Source organism: Nuphar pumila, chromosome 3, assembly GCF_984573655.1.
Source record: "Nuphar pumila chromosome 3, dmNupPumi1.hap1.1, whole genome shotgun sequence".
Lineage (NCBI taxonomy): Eukaryota > Viridiplantae > Streptophyta > Magnoliopsida > Nymphaeales > Nymphaeaceae > Nuphar > Nuphar pumila.
The window spans coordinates 616977-640416 of record NC_143251.1 but is presented as its reverse complement, the minus strand read 5'-3'; the positions used below and the strand labels follow the sequence as shown (position 1 = coordinate 640416).

General features: G+C 37.4%; 1 protein-coding gene across 9 annotated transcripts in view; it reads right to left on the bottom strand.

Moving 5' to 3' along the window:
* Positions 1-5384: 5384 nt before the first annotated feature.
* The window catches only part of LOC149841559 (uncharacterized), an 81842-nt gene continuing 63786 nt past the window's right edge, over positions 5385-23440 (bottom strand). For all 9 annotated transcript variants that reach the window (XM_089998538.1, XM_089998544.1, XM_089998536.1 and 6 more), the window contains exons 4-6: positions 20929-21027; positions 20603-20848; positions 5385-5925 (exon numbers count right to left, since the gene is read on the bottom strand). In XM_089998538.1, the coding sequence (XP_089854664.1) occupies positions 5629-5925; positions 20603-20848; positions 20929-21027 (642 nt within the window). In that variant the 3' untranslated portion in view covers positions 5385-5628. The remainder of the gene's footprint in view (positions 5926-20602; positions 20849-20928; positions 21028-23440) is intronic.

Below are 23440 nucleotides of genomic sequence, written 5' to 3'. Positions count from 1 at the left end.
GCTTCATTACTTTTTTTTAAAATTGACATCCTTGCTGTGTTTTCTCACATCATTAAAAATTTGTTTTCACTTCTTTATATAGTTTTCCAAAAAAAAGTCTTACTTACATGGCATCTTGTAAAATTCAAAAACTCCTAAGATTTTTTTTTTTAAAGGCAAGCCTGGGTTTAGGCAGACCCCCACCAGTTATTTAATATACCACTGGGTTTTGAACCTGCAAAGTCCCATCACAAGGAGACGTGCACTGACAGCTCCTGCAGAGAAACCATTGGTGACTCTCTCTCTCTCTCTCAAAATATCTCCATAAATCACAAATCTCTCCTCTCTCATTGGTCATAAAAAAAACTTATGCATTGCATACCATTCTCAACAAAATGTATTTGAAATGCATATATTTTTAACTATGTTTATCCATTTTATTTATCATAAAAAATTAACATAATCTAGACCCCCATCATATGGATGAGTCATTATGTTTTAATTTAAATATATACTAAGCCATATAAAAGGATATGTATTTGCTTTAATTATATATTTTTAAAATAAGATAATGTGTTTTAAATATATACATATATATTTTATTGATTTATTTGTCATAAAATATTAATATAAACATGATTTATCTAGGCCCAGCCATATGGATGGGCCATAAAATATCTTGTATATATAAAATCTAACATTAAGTCTTTTATATTAGTGTTAAGAGTATTCAATTGATTGAAAATGTCACCTTGAAAAGAAATGGCATTTTTCAAAATATACTGTTATTTTTTACATAGAGAAAATGACTCAATTAAAAGGACGAGGAATTTCCAAATACTCCTCAAACTTTTGGGTTTAACTTATCGGCACAACAAACATTTGAGAGTTTGCAAATGCCCACCAAAGTTTTTACTTGGGTTAATCAAATGACCCTAGTTTAGCTACCGCTAGTAAATTCTGTTTTAAATTTATTAAACTGACCATGCTACCCACATGCCTTTCCTTAGTTTTTAGGAAAATTTATTTATTTTTTTCCATTTAACACAAGGGTTGTGAGTCTTGACTTCTCACCTTCAAGTTTCCAAACCTGGACCAAGTTGTGCTATTAGTGAATCGGGTCATTGTTGCGGGTTAATTGGCTTATTGCAATTTAAACTTAACTATATAAAAGTTTTTCTAAAAATTGCCAACAACTTGTGTGGTGTAGTGATTGGTGTCTTATTTCTCGTTAAGGAAGTCAACTATCATTGTAGGTTATATTAAGTTTTTACATTAGGTCAAGGGTTCAAGTATTGTTATGTTAACGAGAAACAAGGCACGACTTGTGTGTTGTAGTGAACCAAAGCTTCTGACTTGATATAACTTGATCCTGAAAAATAATAAGATTAGGATCACCACTTGAATTGCTAGCAACCATGCTTGGAAAAGCTTAGAAGGATGCATACGATGGAGAATCTAAGATTGGAACCATGTAGAAAGGTCCTGCTGGGGATAAATATCTTGTCCAAAGAGTTGGAAAACAGATAGCCAGATAGCATCAACTGGAGGGCATGATACGAAAAGGTGGAAAGAAGATTCTTTCATGTCTGTGGTATATGCAACATTGGCTGGCTAAAGAGAAGCTTGCATTCTGCAATGAGTGAAAAGTTCACCTGATAGGGCCAAACGAGCAAGGCTGCAGGAGGGAACCCTTCTGTATTTATATTTATAGTGGAAAGTTTTCACCAATCTCCCTTACTGCCGCCCAATCTCGTTTGGTAGAAAAAAGAGGGGAAGAAGTCCATACCACAGCATCATTGTTCGAAGATAGAGGCAAAGACATGGGAATGAGCTTCTGCACTTCAAATAAAATATTAGGCAGAATATCAACCAGATACAAGGAGGTTCTCATGTACCGTGCAATGACGCAGCTGACGGTATACATTTTTAGTAAGGTTATTCCAGTAAGCAAGCAAGAGAAAGAACAAGACCAAAGGTCAAACCAAAATTCTATTTGGTTGCCATTACCAAAATGCCAAATAGCATTATCTTTTAAGGGACATGCTAGATTTAATGCTTCGCCAAGCATGAGATCCATTAAAACTAGGGCATGGAAGGTTTACTTATTCTTTAGATAAGTACTTAGTAGTCATCAATGTCACCCATGGGCTAGGGCTTTTAGACGCGAATCTCCAAAAAACTTTGGCAATCATTGCAGTATTAAAATCATATCATTTGGTTATACTAAAACCTTCTTCAGAACGTGGTTTGCAAACCTCATTCCATGAGAGAAGATGAAGCCTTGATGATTCTGAATCTGCCCATAAAAAATGCCTGATAACACGTTCTAACAAATGAACAGTTGATTTTGGAAGCTGGAAGGCAAACATCCAATGGTGTGAAAAAGATGACAAAACTGACATGATAAGAGTTATAGAGAAGATATTGCCACTCCAAGAAGATAAAGCTTGCTGAAATTTGTCCACCAATGAACTAGAATGTTGAGATTTCATCTTCCCTATGAACACAAGCACCCCTACACCCCTAGATATTTGAAAGGCAATGTTGTTGGTAGAAAGGTGTACTTGATTAGTACTACCTAGATGGACTACATTTTAATAAACTTGTGGGCACCCAATTTTTGACTATGCCAAAGTAATTTTGAAAATATTTTCTCTGGTTATAAGGTGAAGATCTTCAAAAACTTAGTCATTTCATACATCTTAGAAAATCCTAGAATTATAGAGAAAACTCAAAAAATCCTCAAAACTTGGCAGTACGACAAACTATTTTGCCGTCCGATCTTGGTTTGTCATCTGGTATTGGGATTACAAAACCATTTTATCGTTCGGTCTCGAGTCTTGGGACGACAAAACCGTTTTGTCGTCTGATCTTAGGACAACAAACCCTTTTGTCAGCCGGTTATAGGATGGCAAAACCACTTTGTTGTTCGATTTTGGGACAGTTTTGGTAATTTTCATATCCATTTTATCGTTATTTGTCTATTTTGATTTTATATTCATTTTTTTTTATGCATAAGTGTTATTTTATTTTGTGGATAGTTTGGATCATGTACCTAGATTTCTTGACAGTGGACTTTGAATTACGAAAATAGAACCTGCCTTTGCTTCACCTTCTTATGGAGAAGGATGACTGAGGTTTGAAATGGGCATCCCATGTCTTTTAAACCAATTTGAGAAGGGTTTTGCAAAATTAAGGTTAGTACATTTCTATTCCCGATAAAAAAAATTCAACAGTTTTTGACAATCATGGTGGAATACCGTACTTTTCAATACTTCGTAGTTCAAAAGTGCATTGCAAGGAGGTTTTGGATTCTAACAAGCCCAACACCCCTACTGTACATTGTTTTAGGGATTCAAGTGATTTTGGTATGGACGTCCAACCTTTGCCGTTCACAGACTTTGGCACCCGAAGAGTTTATCGTCAGCAGACCCCTATGTGCAGACTTTGTCGTCCCCAAGATTTTTTGTTGTTTGTGAACCTTGCTGTCCATTGTTATGCAAATCCTGATTTGTTTTTTGTTATCCGTAAACTCTACCGTCTGTGGGGTTTAGCGTATGCAAACTATGTTATTCGCAAAGTTTGTCATCCGCAGGGTTTGCCATCTGCAGCCTTTGTCGCCAGTAGAGTTTGTCATCCATAGGCTTTGCCATCGGTAGGGTTTTTGCCATCTACTGTAAAATGACAAAAATCTTGCCATTGTTGCCTCAGTACGACTAAGCTGTCATACCTGTGCGGAAGTGCTTCTAGACTAAAGATAAATCATTCTTGAATCATCATACACGCCTGAGCCTTGGTCTGAAAAAACCTATCATTTGAAACTCAAAAGACAGACGAACTCAAAATCAGAAAAAGGTAATTTTCAAATATATATATATATATATGTGTGTGCATAAATGCTTAAAACGGTCATTTCACATCTTTTAAAAGAATTTTAAAACAGTTTTGTGAAACGAAAGTGAGTGCATTTATTTTATCACAAAATTTTTTGTTAACGACATAAAATCATTGTGAGATTTTCTTTGCTAGAGAGAGAGTGCTCACCGAAACTTTGAAACGAGTAGAGAGAGGGAGATTTAATGTTTTGTAAAACCACGACATAAGCACTTGTGTCAGAGAAAAACGACGCCCGGTCGTACTCTGACTCACTCCAACCAGTTAAAATCTTTCGGCAGTGACCTTGCCGCTTCGACTTCGCAGCAAGGGACGGGAACTTCAGATATAAAATTCGTGACATCATTCAGCCTGAACACCTGAAAATGACCCAACCGGTATTTGGAAAGCAGTTGTCAGATATGGCTTGATTGTGGGTGAAGGTTGAACAGATCTGGTATTTACGAATCGTGGCAAGTCTTGATGTCACACTGAGACACAGTGCGACATAAGTAAAAAAAAACTATTTTAATGTTATGGGATCCCACATCACCACAAATTTTGGATTCAGATTTAACATTACCTGATTGGATAGGATTCAGATTCAGGATCTATTGTTTAGATTTGGATTTGACATGAATCAGCTCGTATTCAATCCGTTCGGCATATCAGGTGATCTGTCAAATCACTGACATCTTCACTGTCCATTGATTCATCTCACAAGGACCTCATGGTCTTTGTGCATATTGTAGACGGTGAGGATATCAAATCACTTGGATCACCTGATCGGATCTCACTGAGAAGTGGTCTAAAGAGGTGCAGGCATTTATTTCCACCAGCGAGAGGTCCAGCTTGGTAGTGGGATAATTTGTTCAAGGAGGAACTGGAGGCTCACGCATTTGGTTACCAGAATTAGCATAGAAATGGAGATCCTGCAAAGGGTTTCATCCCCAATTGTTCCTCGGTTTATCCATGCGCCACATGAGAGAGAGAGAGAGCTAAGATATCAAAAAAATAGCAGGAATATTAAGTCTTATAATCCAGCTAAATCCCCAATTGTTTTGGGATGAAGGCATAGTTGTTGTTGTATAATCCAGCTAAATATGGAAACGGAGAGGAACTTGTACCTGCTAACAGAGTAAGAACTAGGGATGGCAGTGGACTGTGGCGGGGGCGGCCGCCCCGTTTCAAAATCCAAACCTCCACCCCCGCCTCCATCCCCGGTCCAAACGGAGGCAAGGCGGGGCGGGGGCCGTTTCCCCTTAGTCTAGAGTATTCCTTAAAGGATTGGGGACGGGATGGGGCAGGGCGGGGCTAGGCAGGGATTGGGACGGGGCAGGGCGGGGAAAAGCGTAAGTCCATCCCCGTATGTCCATCCCCGCACGGGGATAGATTTTAACCTTCATCCCCGTTTCATGCCCTTCATCCCCGGTCCAAACGGGGCGAGGCGGGGAGGAGCCCCGTTGTCCCCCGGTCCACTGCTATCCCTAGTAAGAACTTCGAACCCTAGTGAGGGTTCACTCTCCTTAATCCGGAAAAATCATCTTTTTTTTTTGTGGATTAATTATCAGGGCCCCAAGTAGAAGAAAATTAGGGCCTTGGTTCCATATGAATATATCTTGCGGTTTGTAATACATGCACAACCACGAAAAGAGGTTATTTAAGGGAAGTAGCTGCTTCGGTCATCAGGATCTGATAACCTACATCCCTCTCTGAACATGAATGCCCGAGAGTGGTTTTCTGAGGTCTCGGTGAATCAATATTGGCAATTAATTAGCTGGCAGGAGAAGCAATAGACTTGATTTCGTTAGTTACCTCTGCTGCGAAGTGGCCTCTAGCATTCACAAGTTTATCATTGAAACCCCAAAACCGAGCTGCTTTCACATCATCCATGGCCATCAGCATTGAGTATTCCTCGTGGTCGTATTTGGAAGGACTCCTTCCACCAAATGCGGTTGGAAGAGTTTCAATGTCAAAGTACTGTCGCATAAGCTCCACACTGTCATCATTCTTTGAATATACAAATTTCACCTTTTGGAAGGTCTTGGGATCAAGAAAGTACTTAACAACCTGCACAGCCAAATTGGAACACAGGAGTAAAACATTTAAGAAGACATTAAACGGTGCAAATGACAGAAAAGCATGTCTAATCAAATAGTTGCCGCCTTCTTCATTCGCCCTCAGTGTCCAGGTGATTTCTAATTGGAAGTTCACATAAAAAATAAACAATAATTCACATGAAATTAAGAGGCTCATGCTTGTGATTTTCATAACAAACCCCTTAATTTGCAATTTCATGGGGTATCTAGATTGGAAGGGCCAATGGGTCAAGAAAGAGTAAGGAGGAAGAAGAGAGCTTTCTGGGAATCGACAGCCTGTGTATTTTCTTAATGGATGCGGTAATCTTTCATTAGACTTAATAGGGTTACAATACTTTTACACGAACGAAAGTGTCCTGTATTAGTAATACATATTACGTTAAAATATAAACCCTATGAATAAATATGGATGATTTATTAGATCCATATCCGATCTATATTCTAATACCCTCCCTGCATGGGAGTGGTGCAACTTGTTCTTCAGATACCAAAAATGGTGACTTATGAGACCTTTTGTGAACATATCAACAACTCGGTCTTCTGAAGACACATAAACCGGTTCAATCTCTTTGTCTGCTATCTTTTGTCTGATGAAATGTTGGTTAGTCTCAATATGCTTAGTTCGATTGTGATGGATAGGATTGAATGCAATTTGTATTGCACTTCTATTATCACACATAAGTGCTGAACTTGAGATATCCTCTCCCATCTCTGTAAGTAGATGCCTAATCCAGGTCACTTCTGTTGTGGTAGCTGCCATAGATATATACTCTGTCTCTATGCTAGATCTTGCCACAACCTTCTGTTTTCTGCTTTTCCATGAGACAATATTTCTCCCAATAAAAACACAGTATCCTGAAACAGACCTCTCATCTGGATCCTTTGTTCAGTCTGCATCTGTATTAGGCCAATATGTCATGTTTTGATGGCTCCCATGAAGATTGTATATATGTGAATCCATCACCCACCGTGCCATTTAGATAACGAAGGATGCGTTTGACAGCATCCATGTGACTAATCTTCGGTTCATGCATGAACTGAGATACTTGATTAACATAATATACAATGTCTGGTCTAGTAAAAGTAAGGTACTGTAACATACCCACTAAACTGCGATACTTGATTGCATCATCACAAATACTGAGCTTTTGGTTGACAACACTGGGTATAGGCAGCGGTTTGCAATCTGTCATTCCTGCTTTAGCCAGAAGATAAAGAGTGTATTTGTGTTGAGTTAACGACATTTTTTCATCTTGTCTGTTCACCTCTACACCAAGAAAATATCTCAGCTCCCCAAGATCTTTCAATTTGAACCACATACTCAATAAAACTTTAATTCGTTGAATGTGGTCTGAAGCATTATCAGTGATCACGATATCAACATATATAAGTAAGAAAACCATATTAGTACCATCCCTGTATATAAACAGAGAATGATCTAGTTGGGAACGAAAGAAACCGTGGTTCTGAATCTCTAAGGAGAAGTTTTCAAACCATGACCTGGAGGCTTGCTTCAAACCATACAAACTCTGGTTAATTTGCATACATATTCTTTTGGGTCTCCCTCTACATAACCTATCCATGTAGACCTCTTCTTTTAAATTCCCATAAAAGAATACATTTTTAACATCAAGCTGACTAAGGGTCCACCCATGTTCAATTGTCAGGCCAAGTATAATGCGAATAGTTTTCATTTTCACCACTGGGCTGAATGTCTCGTCATAATCTTAATTGTATTCTTGAGTGAAACCTTTGGCAACAAGACGTGCCTTGTACCGTTCAATGCTACCATCCAGTTTATATTTAATCTTATATACCCATTTTGAACCAACAACATTTTTATCTGGAGGACGACCAACTATCTCCCATGTTTGACACTCATGAAGTGTCTTGATCTCCTCATTCATCGCTTCAATCCATTTGTTGGATTGAATAACTTGACAAAAACCAAGTGGTTCATCGTGTTTTTCAATCTTGGATAGAAAAATCTGAAAAACCATAGAAAAGTTATCATAACTAATCCATTTCTCAATAGGATGCCTTATCCTGCCTGATCTTCTTGGTGCTTCTCTGTTATTAGACAATGCCACGTGTTCTCCAACAGGTATATTTATTTGCTCTCTGGGTCTCCTGGTATAGACATTACCTTTGTATCTCAGACATTCTGTTTGTGATGCATCATCTAAAACCGTCTCACCATGTATGCTTTCAGGGGCCAAAGTAGTATGTTTTGCAGCATGTGAAATAAGTTCAGCACTGAGCCATGGATCATACCAATTAGCAACTGCGTCAATATGTTCACGATTCTGGTCTGCTTTATTTCCTAAAAAACTATTTTCATCAAAAACATTTCTGGAAATTCTAATCTTCTTATTGGCAGGATCATAGCACCTGTAACCCTTGTGTTTATTTGCATAACCTACAAATTGGCATATAGAGGCTTTGTCCTGAAATTTAATGCTCAAGGATTTATCAACGTGTACATAACATGTGCATCCAAAAACTCGTAACTCACCATAATCAGGATGTACACCAATGAGAACATAATAGGGAGACTGATTTTCAAGAATAGGCATAGAAAGATGATTTATCACATGAGTAGCAGTATGAAAAGCTTTTGTCCAAAGATTAATAGGCAAGTTACAACCATGCATCATACTCATTGTACTCTCCACAATATGTCTATGTTTACGTTCGGCAATTTCATTTTGTTGTAGAGTGTACGGGCAAGAAACTCTACGATGTATCCCATTATCTTGGAGGAAATCTAAAAATTCTTTGGAGGAATACTCACCTCCATCACATTGGAGAATTTAAATAATTTGGGAGAATTGAGTTTTAACGTAGGCATGAAAGTGACGGAAAATAAAAAAAACTTCTTATTTATGTTTCATAAAGAATATCCAGGTAAAGCGAGAGAAACTGTCAATAAAGGATACATAGTATTTGCTTCCAGAAGATGAAGGATTGGGGGTTGGGCCCCAAACATCAGAACATATTATTTCAAAAGGCATGGAAGCTCTTTTATTTATTTGATGAAAGGGAAGTCCATGACTCTTGCAGACCTGACAACTGGGACACATTTTGTCCTTCTGTAATAAAGGTGAAACAGACTCTGAAAGAAAACCATTGGACACTAATTTTTTAATAAAGACTCGACTACAATGACTAAGACGGGAATGCCAAAGATCTGGCTTATTACATTTGGATATACTTAGAACACTTTTAGAGACATGATCGGACTTTGGCTTCAGGACACTGGAGGCTGGATCTTCATTGAAAATATACATGTTTCCACACCGCTCTCCTTTAGCGAACGTCTCCTTCATTTAAAAATCCTTGACAAAGAAAGAAGTAGGAGTAAATTCCGCAGATGAATTGGTAGAATCAACAAGCTTAGAAACAGAGACAATGTTTTTCTTTATATTTGGTGCATGGACAACATTAGATAAAGGAATACAAAGAAATGAGGACATTGCCTACGTTCGAAATAGGGTGGTGAGTCTCATCTCCAATTACAATATTAGATTTACCAAAATATGGGGTTAAAGTAGAGAACTTACCTGCATTGCCAGTAAGATGAGATGTTGCCCCAGAGTCTACATACCATATTTCATCATCATTCTGTTTCAAGTTCAAGTTGGCCATTACAGACAAGAGAAGATCCTTAGCATCATCACTGACCCGGAGGGTACCTACAGTTCCTGATGTGACAACATTTCTATGGTTTTGCATTCTATTACGATTTTGTGGGTTGAACCAGCAATTAGCATTGATATGACCACGTTTGTTGTACTAGTAGCATGTGGGGACACTCTTAGAAAGGCCGACAGTGAAATTTGGCGTAGGTAGCAACCCACGTCCACCCTGGATTTGTGCTCCACTGCCTCTGCCACGCCCCCCTCTATAGGAGAGATCTCCTCGTGCACGATCAACAGTCATGCCTATGGCAAAAACATTATGCGTAGATGATTGCCCTGTTGAAGCATCTGACATGCTTTTCAAAGACATCTCGTACTGAAACAGTTTAGCACGTAAATCCTCAAAACTGAGCAACATAGGCAAGCACGATAAAGAAGTGACAAAAACATGATACTCTAACCCCCAGGGCACTCAACGTCTGCTGCACTTTTTCTTTATCTGACACTGGATATCCGACAATTGCTAAATGATCTGTGATGCTTTTGACTTGATTTAAAAATTCAATAATGGTCATTGACTCCTTTTTTAAAAGTTGGAATTCACGCTTAAGAAATAACACCTTAGCCTCTGATATGTAAGAGTAGGTTTGAGCTAGAGTCTCACACAATACTTTAGCTATGCAATCATCAGGAATAAAAACTAATACCTCTTGTGACAATGTGAAAGTGATATACGCAACAAGGGCCTGATCGCGCTTCATCCAAGCAACAAATGCAGGGTTGCGAACGATAAAACATTGAAATTGAGCCATCCAAGTGACCTGAAAGATCTTGACTTCGAATGAAATGAGTAATTTGCCTTTTCCAAGTCAGATAGTTATTTGTATTTAGTTTTTCAGAGACTAGCTGCCCTAGAAAATTGGAAGAAAGACCAGAGTTGGCGGAAGTATCCATTTACAAACCTTGAAAATTTATATTTGAAGTTAAGAGAAATTAAGAATAATGACTTTGAAGAGAAATCTGAAATCGAATCAGTGAAGCAAGTTCGACGTGACTGATTTCAGATTGAGTATAGGACCAGAATAAGGAAGAAAACGTGAGATAACCTACATGACACAGAGAGCTGGTGAAGGAGAACAGAGATGTAGTTTCTGATTTTAGGGCTCAGTCAGAAGAGAAGCTGAAATATATGAAGATGGAGACAGACGCAGAGACATAAAAATTTATTTTAGGGTTTAAATAGAAAGAGAGAGGATGTCCCGACAGATTTTAACAGTAGTAGATCTGAAGAGAAGGGGACGACAGCGGATCTGAATTTTATTTCAGATCTGTTGAAGATACTGTTAAATTATGTAAATCAATCATGTAATCTAATATATATATTATATATATAAGGTAATACATATCCATATATATAATATATGGATATGTATCTACTCATTATATATAAAATATATATATATATTCCTATTGTTAGTCGTAGGGGTAGTTTAGTCATTTTATGCATATTCTTTTTTCGTGAATATGCTTGTAATTTCCTTTTGTATTTTCTTTTTTATTTTCTTTTTTATTTTCTTTAAATTCTTTCTTTCTTTTGTACTTACCTTGGGAGGGGGCCAACACACTAATCGTTGGACCCCTCCAACGGTCACATTTGTGACAGTTGGAGGGGCTCCAACGACTATATGGAGCCCCTTCCAAGGGCTCCTAATGCCCTATAAATATGGGCCTTCTCCTTTGTATTGGTTATGGCTTTGGGTAAAAGCCCAAGCATTTAATAAAGCCTTTTATTCTTTTAGTGCATTTGTGAGATTGATTTGTGCTTTTGTGCACAAGTGTTATTATTGTGCATGTGTGCACGCATTTGTTATCAAGAATATTAAGGTCTTGATCTTAGTATCTTGTTGAAGGAGGATCGTGCATTTCTTCATTTTTTTGAGTGCCTCAAAAAATGTGCCTTCAAGCTTTTGGAGTTTGAAGTGAATTATCTTCTTCAGACAATATTTTAGAAGCCTCTTTTGTCAAGAAAGACTTGAAAATCTTTTGAGGTACGCGTTATTTTTGAACTTCTATCCTCTCTAATGGGCGAAAAGGACTCCCACTTCTCCCTTGGGTTTAAACTTAATGGTTCAAATTATCATGTTTGGGCCAGTAATATGAAAGCCCATATTAAAGGAAAGGGGTTTTGGGGGTATGTTCAAGGTTCGATACCCGAACCAAAAATTACAATCGTTAAAAAGAGGGATATTAAGATCCTTGAAGGGGAAGAGAGACAAAGGGCTCTTGAAGAGTATTCAAGAAAACATGACGAATGGGAGATGAAAAACTTCAAGATCTTGTCTTGGATTTTTTCATACGTTGAAACCAAGATAAATGCCAACATCATTAAGTTCAAAAAAACTTCCGAAGCTTGGTTATATCTTGAGAAAATGTATACTTCAAGAGATTTGTCACACAAGTACTATCTCCAAAAAAGGGCATTGACCCTCCAACAAAATGAGATGACTATTCGGGAATACTTTGCCGAATTATCTTCTATTTGGGACGAGCTAGCTATGCTTGAACCAAAATTGAGTGGGGAAGTGATCGAATTAAGACACAAACAACTAGAGGAAGATCGGTTCTTCAATTTTCTAAATGGACTTAGACCCGAATTTGACCAAATTCGGTTTTCCCTTCTCTTCGCCTTCACATCTCCCTCAATTGAAGATGTAATCACTAAGTTAAGTTGTAATAACCGCAAATTTTATGCAGTTACCTAGAAATTTTATATATATATTTTATAATTAACGTGATTTGGGCCTAGGATCCGTTACCCAGATCCAAAAGAAATATATATATGGGTATTAAAGTATTTATATAATAATAATACTAAATAAATAAATAACTAAGATTAATTGTTATAAGGAAATAATAATAAATAAATTTGTCGAATCCACAGTTGGACCCAAGTGGATCCAACCCATGGATCCACTGTGATTTACGCGACCCAGATCCACATTTTTGAACATCTGGATCCAAATCGCGATCGGATCCAGCATCACGGGTCACGGTTCGGACCTGGACCCGGCCCACACCCAGCAAAATGAAAACAAATGGGGGGGTTAAAAGGGCAACCCGATATGGGTTGCCCGATAAAAATAAGGGAAGGAGAAACCCCCTCCCCCGATAAATCGCATGTTAGGGTTCATTTGAATCCTAAAACGTTGAGTGCGAGGGAGATGGAGGGGAACCGCAGCCGTCGGGGAGGCTTCCTTCCTTTTCGGGAGGCCACCCTCCTACAAATGGGGACTCCCGAACCCCTCTTCCTCCCACTCTCGCTATCTCGTTTCTCTCTGTATCTATCATGCTCGGTCTTCACCTCCCCCTCGACTCCTCTCTACCCTTAGGATCGATCTCCAAGCTCCGGCCTGCAGCTCGAAGCCCTTGCCAGGAGACGCCGACCTCTCCTCTACTGGTGTTGTTGTCAAGGCCGACCTTCCCTCGTGGTTGCCGTAACCCCTTCGTCGGAAAATGGTAGGATTGCTGTTACTTTTTGGGTATGCTATGGGTCGAGCATGAGATGAGGGTGTCGGGACACCCTAATCGCGAGAAAAGGGGGAAAATCTCCAATTTGAGATTGTCTGTCAACCCCAAACCGAAAACCCCAAATCTACGATTTGGGGGTTTCGGATTTTTTTTGGTAAAGGGGACTATTGTGTTTCACATTTCTGAAAAATGAAGAGAGGTTTTTCAATGCCTGCTATAGGGTTCGTTTCGGATTGTTATTGTAAAGGGGGTTTCGTTGGATGTATTGAGTAACCCCCAGATTTGGGGAATTTGGTAGTCACAAAGTACGAGCCTAGGTTTACTACGTTTGATCTTTAGGTTGTGTTGGGGATAGAGCGTGGTGTGTGTGGGGGTTGTACAAAAATGAGTTTATGTGATATCTTAAACTAAAGTATGATTCTATGTTTTAAATGTTTAGGCATCGTCCATCAAGTTTGGGGTAGATTGTTGTTTATCTGTGATTTTCTGAGTGTGATGTGAACATTTTTCTTTTCTTCGTAAATATATCAGCATCCTGAATGTATTTCATAAATTTCAAATTCTTGCATATAATATGGCACTCAAATAGTTACATGAAACACAATATTGCAAGATCTTCTTGTCATTTTCCTGATATTATGTTGTGGTGCACCTTGGGCAGCAGACATTGCACTAAATCATGCACCTATTCATATACAGACATGGCAAATTCAGGATTTATGGCATATCGTGCTATTGTAGAATTCTTGTGTGAAGTTCTTCTTAAGGCTAAAACGAATTGCTTGTTGTATAGGCTGTAGGGTAGCTAAATTATTAACAATTTTGGTTCATGTGGCCGAATGGAATATGGTTCCTTCTTTGTTTTCCTGCGTAACACGGCATGTTATTGGATACTTATTTAGTCTGTAAAGTACAGTAAATGGCTTGAACATATAGTTATTGTACAGGCTGTATATTAGCTGAACTGAAATGTTAAAGAATACTTAGTTCATATGGCTGAACAAAGTCTAGTTAGTTTTATTGTTTTCTTGCGTAACTCAGCATGCTATATGATAATTATTCGGTAAAAATACATTGTAATGACTGAGTGATCTAATGATACCTAGTCGTTACTTCTCTTGTACACTGAATTTCCTGTGTTTGTATAACTGAAATAAGTAGAATGGGTTTACAGTTTCTGTTATTTTCGGCCTGGATTCCACATAAAACCGCAAGTTCTATTACATTCCGACTTCTATTTTAGATCAGGAGTTGTACATCAGCGAAGTTAGTGGAATTATAAACTAATGATCGAACATATGTGCTATGACAATAAAAGTGATGAAAACTTAACTGCAATTATTGTGTGCCCGACTGGTTTAAAGGTATCGAGGTCTTGGTGCTTGACGGTTTAAAAGCACTGAAGCACTCTGGATAATGATCATAACACTAATAAGAAACTTAAATTTAATTTATGTGGCCTGACTGGTTTAAAGGTATCAGGGCTTTTGTACTCGACTGGTTTAAAGGCATCGGAGTACTCTGAGTGGGATTATGCAATCAACATGAAAACGTATGAGATTGGGTATGCCTTGGTAAAATGACTAAGGTTGGGGACCTACTATTAGGATAGTAGGAGATAGTTTGGGGGAAATGCCCCTGTACCTTGGAAAAAATTAATTAAATGAAAAGTTTAACCCACTCAGTTCTTGGGCTTACCTTGGAGAAGGTAGGTGGTACAAAACTCTGGGGACATGTGTGTTGGTTTCGAGCGTAAAGTGACTCGTTGGTCCCAGTTCTCAGAGTTGGGGGACCCGAACTACCAAATGTGTCATAGGTGGTAGCTCCATGTTCTTCTGCAGAAGTTAGGGATGCATCATGTTTTGGTTTTGGCCTTTGGGAGTTTCTTTCAGTCACTGGCCGTTCCCTTGAGATTTCAGTCTCAGTTAGAATGTTCGGGTTAATAAAATATCCTTGAATAATATACCCCCGAACATTCTCTTCTGTGATGGTTGCCTCGGCCCGTGTGTACCCGCGGGATAAGATAAAATAATCACTATTTAAAACAGTTAGGTATCACAGTGAGTGGAGTTATTAAAGAGACATTGGCATATTCTTTCAGCATGCTTTATATTCTGGATTTGTAATGAACTGAAATCCTAAAATGTGCAGATACGAGATGATTGAACTATTACATGAAAGTTAGGCATGTTATTGTTATTTGTTGTTGCATAACATACCTCACTTGCTTATTATTGTTGCATACTATGCTCTACCTGCTCAGTTATTGTTGTTATGTAACTGCTTACATGCTCAGGTTTATGATTGTTGATTTTTGTTGCATAAACTGCTTACTTGTTTAGATATATGTTGAAAATTACCTTTGACACTCACATCACATGCGAGATTCATGATATACCTGCATTAAGAGTTACAATTTTTCCTACTTAGACGTGGTAGTCTAATTCCTTTAATTTACAAATTTCAGGTGAAGAGTAGAGCTATGAGCGACGCGGGATGAGGCGTTGACCAAGACTTTATCTACTTGTTCCCAGGCGGTCCTACTTCTTTTAGATTGAAATCTTTGTTTTGAGACTCATAATGTGGAAACTCTGATGTTTGATTCTATTATTACTGAAATAAAAATAAATTGTGTGGTTTGCTTTTACCTTCCTGTATCGTTCCGAAATGCTTAACCTTGGAATTATTATTTGTTTCTGCTATAAAAAAAATCCTCAAAAATCTGGGTTAAAATTTCGGGGCATTACATAAGTGGTGAGGAAACCCGTATGGGGATTAGTAAGAGTAATCCTAGCATTCTTGCTACCTCTTCTACTCAAGAAGATTGTGAAGGGGTAAATACCGTGTCAAGACCGAGGAATAATGTGAAGGCCTACAAACCTCCTCACTTCAAGAACCAAGGTTAAGGAGGAAATGATCGATATGGCAAAAGATATTATAGCAAATTAAATTGCCATTTTTTGTAAAGAACCGGGGTATATCAAACTCATTTACCCTAAATGGAAAAAATTAATTATAATGGCTATGACATCCCAACCGGAGGAACGACCATCATCATCAAATGGGTCTCTTTCTCTTCAACAAATAGTGGAAGCTTTACAACCTCTTCTCAAGGGAGGCATTTCCGGAGTCGCTATGTCAACTTCTTCTCCTCCCGGTGAGACATCTTGGCTTTTAGATTCTGGTGCATCTTTCCACATGACCCCAAGTGTTTGTTCTTTTTTCGATTTTTCTAAAAATACTCTTTCATTTTTTGTCTCAACAGCAGATGGAACACCTGTTGAAATTAAATGAATAGGCAATTTTGAAAACAAGATTTCTTTATTCCAAAAATTCGTCTTATACCAAAATTAAATTTAAACTTACTTTCGGTCTCTCAACTCTCGAACCATGGTTGCGATATAAAATTCTCGTCTAATAAATGTTAGATACAGGATCGCCGATCCGAGAGGTTGATTGAGGAAGGCTCTAGGAGAGGAGACCTCTACTATGTTGATTTTCTCCAAGTTCCCAAGAATCAATTTTGTAATGTTGTTTAAAACAAAGATATTCATTTATGGCATAAGAGATTGGGACATCCCACCATTGTTAAAATCTCTTGCCTTTTATTAAACATCTTTGTAAAGGAGACTTTTTATGTAATGAATGTATTCTTCGGAAGATGAAAAGTCTACATTTTACTCAAAGATCCATGTTTACGACAAATTGTTCATTCTGATGTATGGGGTTCGACTCTTTTGATATCCAAAGGAGGATTCTCATATTATGTGATTTTCGTGGACGATTACACTAGGTTTTGTTGGATATACTTTCTTAAACATAAACATGAAGTTTTTTCAACATTTAAAACTTTTCATATGATGGTTTTAAATCAATTCAATGGAAGTTTAAAAATTCTTAGGTGTGACTCTAGAGGTGAATACCTTTCAAACGAATTCAAGAGTTATCTTGAAAGTTTTGGTATTCTCCATAAAAAATCATGTCAAAAAACTCCTCAACAAAATGAGTTAACTGAACGAAAGCATAGGCATATCATTGAAACAACTAGAAACTTACTCATTTCGCAAAATATTCCAAAAAAACTCTAGGCTGAGGCAGCTCTTACTTCAGTCTATCTCATAAATAGGCTTCCATTAAAAAATTTAAACAAAATTTCACCATTTGAAAAATTATATGAAAAAGAACCTTATTATAGCAAGTTAAGGGTTTTTGGATGTAAATGTTTTGTCCTTGCTGATAAAAATGATAAACTTTCTCCAAAGGCCATTCCTTGTGCCTTTCTTGGTTATTCTGAAACCCAAAAGGGTTTTCGTTATTATGATGTTAAGAATGACAAATTTTATGTTTCCAGAAATGTGAGTTTTTTGGAAAATCTTAGTGGCTTCGAAAGTCTTGAATCTCATGATGAGAATGTAGATTATTCCTTTCTATTTGATCTACTAGCCAAAGACGATGATACTAGTGATGATGAGTCAAATCAAAATGACTCAAGTGATATTGAAACCGAGGAAATCATTCCTCTGATCTCACCATCTCATCAACATATTGATGAAGGATCACCTAGAGATCCCATCACCTATACTCATAGAGATAGAAACACCTTTAGAAGTGCTTTTGAAAGATATGATGATACTAGTAGGATTGTTCCTCAAAGTGAGGAGAACCTTGGTAAAACCAAAAGACATAGAAAAGCTTCATCTAGGTTCATCTCATATGATTCTTTTTCACATAAGTATAGAGTATGTCTTAGTGTCATTCATTCTTACATAGAACCTAGAAACTTTGAGGAAGCACGAAAGTGTCTTGAATGGATAGTAGCAATGGAAAATGAACTTGAAGCTCTAAAAAGAGCCAAGACGTGGGAATTTCAAGACCTTCCCAAGGGTAAGAAAACAATAAGGTGTAGATGGGTCTTTAGGGTTAAAACTAAGAGTGAAGGATCTCTTGAGAGATATAAGGCTCGATTGGTTGCAAAGGGGTATAGTCAGGAATATGGGATTGACTATGAAAAAACCTTTGCTCCTGTAGCTCGAATGGTCACTGTCTGATGTCTTATAATTGTTGCCTCAATCAACAAGTGAAACATATATCAAATGGATGTTAAAAATGTATTTCTAAATGGTGATCTAAATGAAAAAGTCTATATGGATGCTCCACCAGGAATGAAGACTCCCAAAGGGAAAGTGCTTCGCCTTCGAAAAACACTTTATGGTTTAAAACAAACCCCCAAGGCTTGGTATGATAGGTTTGATTATGTAATGTTAGAAAATGACTTTTCTTCCTGTTTTACTGACACTGCTTTTTTGTTAGAAAATCCAATGCAGAAATTGTGATATTGCTGTTATATGTAGATAATATGTTCATAACGGGTAGTGATTCTAACGGGGTTAAGAGCATAAAAACAATTTTGAAAGATAAATTTGAAATGTCTGATTTGGGTTTTCTAACTTATTTTTTGGGCATTGAAGTAACATACTCTCATAGAGGGTATTTATTATCGCAAACTAAGCTTGCTTCGGAGATCATTGACAGGTCAAGTATTACAGATGAAAAGGTTTGCGAAACTCCTGCTATGGTAGGAGCTAAAATGAAGATTGATAATGGTGTTCTTCTTTCAGATCCTACTCCCTACAGACAGCTTGTAGGATCATTGATGTATCTGAGTATTACCAGACCAGATATCTCTCATGCAGTGCATACTGCAAGCCAGTTTCAGCATGCACCAACATCAGTCCACATGAGTGTCGTCTTGCGAGTCGTAAGATACATAAAGGGTACTCTAAATAAGAGAGTTTTTCTATCCTCTTCTTCTGATTTAAAATTAATTGATTATACTGACTCTGATTTGGGAGGTGACCCAAATAACCGTCACTCCACCATTGGTTTTTGTGTGTTCTTAGGAGACTCACTGATTTCGTGGAGATGTAAGAAGCAACAAAAAGTGTCGCTCTCCTCAACTGAAGTTGAATATCGTGTCATGGCGACTACTACTATGGAAATTGTATGGATCCATCAGTTGCTAGAAGACATGGGGATCACAATAGAAGGACCCACGAAGGACCCACCAAGCTGTGCTATGACAACAAAAGTGCAATCGACATTGCGAAAAATCACACTTTTCATGAGTGAACTAAACACATCGAGATGGACTGTCACAATGTTCGTGAGGCGTATCTCAAAGGTATCATTGACCTTCCATATGTCACGTCAGAATATCAGTTGGCAGATTTCTTTACTAAAGCTTTGTGTGCTCCGCGATTCAACTTTTGCCTTGGCAAACTCTCGGTTATCTTGCCCTAAGTTTGAGGGGGGGGGGGGTGTTAAATTATGTAAATCAATCATGTAATCTAATATATATATATTTTATATATATATAAGGTAATACATATACATATATAATATATGTATATGTATCTACTCATTATATATAAAATATATATATTCCTATTGTTAGCCGTAGGGGTAGTTTAGTCATTTTACGCATATTCTTTTTCGTAAATATGCTTGTAATTTCCTTTTGTATTTTCTTTAAATTATTTCTTTCTTTTGTACTTATCTTGGGAGGGGGCCAACACACTAGTCGTAGGACGGGCTCTAACGACTATGTGGAGCCCCTTCCCAAGGCCTCCTAATGCCCTATAAATATGGGCCTTCTCCTTTGTATTGGTTATGGCTTTGGGTCAAAGCCCAAGCATTCAATAAAGCCTTTTATTCTTTTAGTGCATTTGTGCGATTGATTTGTGCTTTTGTGCACAAGTGTTCTTATTGTGCATGTTTGCACGTATTTGTTATCAAGAATATTAAGGTCTTGATCTTAGTATCTTGTTGAAGATACTTTCACAGATACACAGCAGATCTGAATGTGTTTCAGATCTGCGATAGGAATATTGGACCTTTAGCAGACGAAGATAGAAGAAGAAGAAGGCGATAGGAGACAGATCACGACCTGTTGAGGATAAGGAGAGGTCGGAAGGAAACAGGAAGAAGATAAAACTGAAAGACAAAAATAGAACGTGACCTGTTGACGGCAAGGAGAAGTAGACTTTTCACGTCACTAAGCAAGACCTTTCATGCCCAAAAGTTTCGCTGCTCTGATACCATGATAAAATTGCTGATGAACTGACACGCTTTGTTGCAAATACAAGAAAGAGTAAGGAGGAAGAAGAGAGCTTTCTGGGAATCGGCAGCCTCTGTGTATTTTCTTAATGGCTGCGGTAATCCTTCGTTAGACTTAATAGGGTTACAATACTTTTACACGGACGAAAGTGACCAGTATTAGTAATACATATTACGTTAGAATATAAAACCCGTGAATGGATTTGGATCCATATCCAGTCCATATTCTAATAGTTCAAAACCTACGAAAATGTTCATAAAACTAAACAGTTGAAAGAAGGTTTATCATCGTTGCTATATTTTGCATATCAATGGTGATCCAGACAATCAGCGCAGAGCAATAAGAGATGGTATTCGGCTAACCTTCCAGAATGTCTCAAAGATCTTTGGAGGATTGTATAGAAATGCTACTGCAAGTCTCTCAGGATAGTGATTTTGCAAGATGTTTGCAGTTTCACGGGCAGTCTTAATAGGTACACTGTTCAACAATGACCATCCAGTGAAGTCTATCAACCATACCATCTGCTCTTGCCCTTCTGGTAAATTAAGAATTGCATTCTCGATAAGATAAACCAGGTGGCGAAGTTGATTGTCATGTGATGACGTGTTCTGCATGGATCAAAAGTTTAACATCAGAAAATATGCACCATTCTATCCAACAAAAGTAGATGAGAAAGATGGTCACCCACCTGCATTCCTGGTCTTAATACAAGAACGGTCCTGCCATGTTTATCATGAAAATCACCCCTGTACACTTTTCCGGTTTCACCTTCACTGGCAACTTCATGCTGAAAGAGATTCAGGAATATCAAGGATCAAATGATAGACAAGATATCTGAACATTTAAAAAAGACAAAAAAATGACGTACATGGAATCATTACCTCCACAAATGGGAGATCACTCTTATTATATGATATCAATTAATATATTAATTATATATAATTTATTAAATTTTTTTCTTATTTTTACTTTTTAGTTATTCTGATCCGATGTCATGTATGAGAATTGCATACAATGGAAAGCAACTAGATGCTTTTCACCTGAGCTTCTTGTATAAGCCCTATTTACTGTATTTTATACTTTAATAATAATCTCAACACAAGAAACTCAGTTAGTAGAAGCATAAAACAATAGACTCGACTGGGATGCTTGCTATTTTGACTCATACAGGATCATGGATGTCTCAAGAAAATAGTTAAGTTGGTCACAAAGGCAACTTCTTCCAAAGTCACTCCATCAAGTCAAGCTTTGGAGATTGAGTTCACACATCTGGACTTGGATTTGCAGAATTCAATCTTGGGTTGAATGATTAGATTGATCAGATTGAGAGTTATAAATAAGATAGGGCTTAGTCAATCAGTGTTGTCCGGCTAGACCAGTTCATCGGACAACTTGGTCTAGATCTGGTCAAGTATTGCTTAATGTTAAGTCCCTAACTTCCCATAGATTCTAAACAACCCCAGCAAGTGTCTCAGTTGGTCAATATCCTATTGCAGCAGTAACATTTTTTTAATTAAAGAAATATTGAATAATGTTAAAATAGTAAGTTACTTAAAAAACAAGGTAACTTCTACTTTGAGTATATCACTTCAATTACCATCCACTTGCAACTAGATTCCTGTTTCACTTCTGATTTGGTTTTCATTTTCCTACTGGTCAATTTCCACATCACTTTCAGTATGATTCATGTTTCACTTCCACTCAAATTTCCACTTCTCAGATCTTGAAAATTTTGAACTGCTTCACATTTCGCTTCCACTTACCGTATCATTTCTCACTTTTGCTTCCACTTACCATATCAATTCTCACTTCTACTTCCAAGTCTGGCAACTTTGGTATGTCCAGTGCTGTTGTTGCTAACTGTTTATGTGACATGGATGTAAGATGGAGGACATAGAAGTGAGAACCCCAAACTTATATTGAATCCAAGAACTGCAAGGCCACTCCAGTAGCACATGGTTTAGAATAGGGTATGGTAAAAATAAACCGAGTAATAATATCAAACACTATTAGGCCTTAAGTTTTCTCCTTTCTTCATCACAATGTTTTGAAGCCATGCTTTCTCAGTAAATGAAGGCATCAAAATATGGCATATGGGAAAATAAGGTAATTCTAAAAATTAAAGACAGATTGAAGGAGACAATTTTAATGCAATTAACAATACGACCAATTCCTTTTCCTCCCTAACTATTGCACCAGTATTAAATGTATTCTAGTGATGAAAACACCAAGAGAAATATTCTTATGCTCAATAAAGAAGTTTATAACTTGATAAAGAAAAACTACTAACAGGATCATCAGGTCATCCTCAAGGATATCCAAATGAAATGCTACATAGTATATAAAGTACCTTGGTTTGCATGTCTACCATCAATCATATCATCTATAAAGTAAAGCAGATATTGCTGTTACAGTTTTTTTTTTCTGCATGAAATGAAAACCATTTTCACTTAAAAAAGACAAATATTGTAACACCCCAAAAATCCAAGACTTGTAACTTTTAGAATAGTTTAGAAAGCTTTGAAATCATACAATTATCAGAGTTTAAATAATACTTCAGCGGAAAATAATATTTTTAAAACCACAAGTCAATGGACCTTGAGCGCATTACAGTGTAAACTTTCCTTTGTCAAATCCGGCACAACTATTGAAATCAAATGGTTTTGAAATGCAATTTCAATGATGGAGAATTTGTTTGTTGAAACCGAAAAGAAGTTTACTAAAACAGCTTTAATAACTCAAGGTTTAATAAAAAGAGAAATTTTGGAATACCCTTCATACCAAATTTACCAACATGTCCTCAGGAGCAAAACGTCAGGGAAAAAACTCTATCTTGTTCTCATCACGCCATCGTGCCATCGCAGACTGTATTACCTATCCAAAACCTACCCATAAAATGGGTCAGTTTCACTAAAAACTGGTAGGTGCACAGACATGACAATATTGAACATAATTAAGCAGAATAATTTAATATGTCAAGTAGACAGGCAATTATATAGCAATTTAATTTCAACATATTCACAGAGCAACTATCATGAACACAATGTTAAAAATTATTACAAGCATTTTACTGGCACCAGTAGGCTAACTATTACAAGCAAAGCACTGCACAAGAAAGTCAACTAGCAAAATACAATGCTTCATCAACCACACACACAATTCCATAAGTATTGAACCTGTTGTACCCTATAACTTTCATA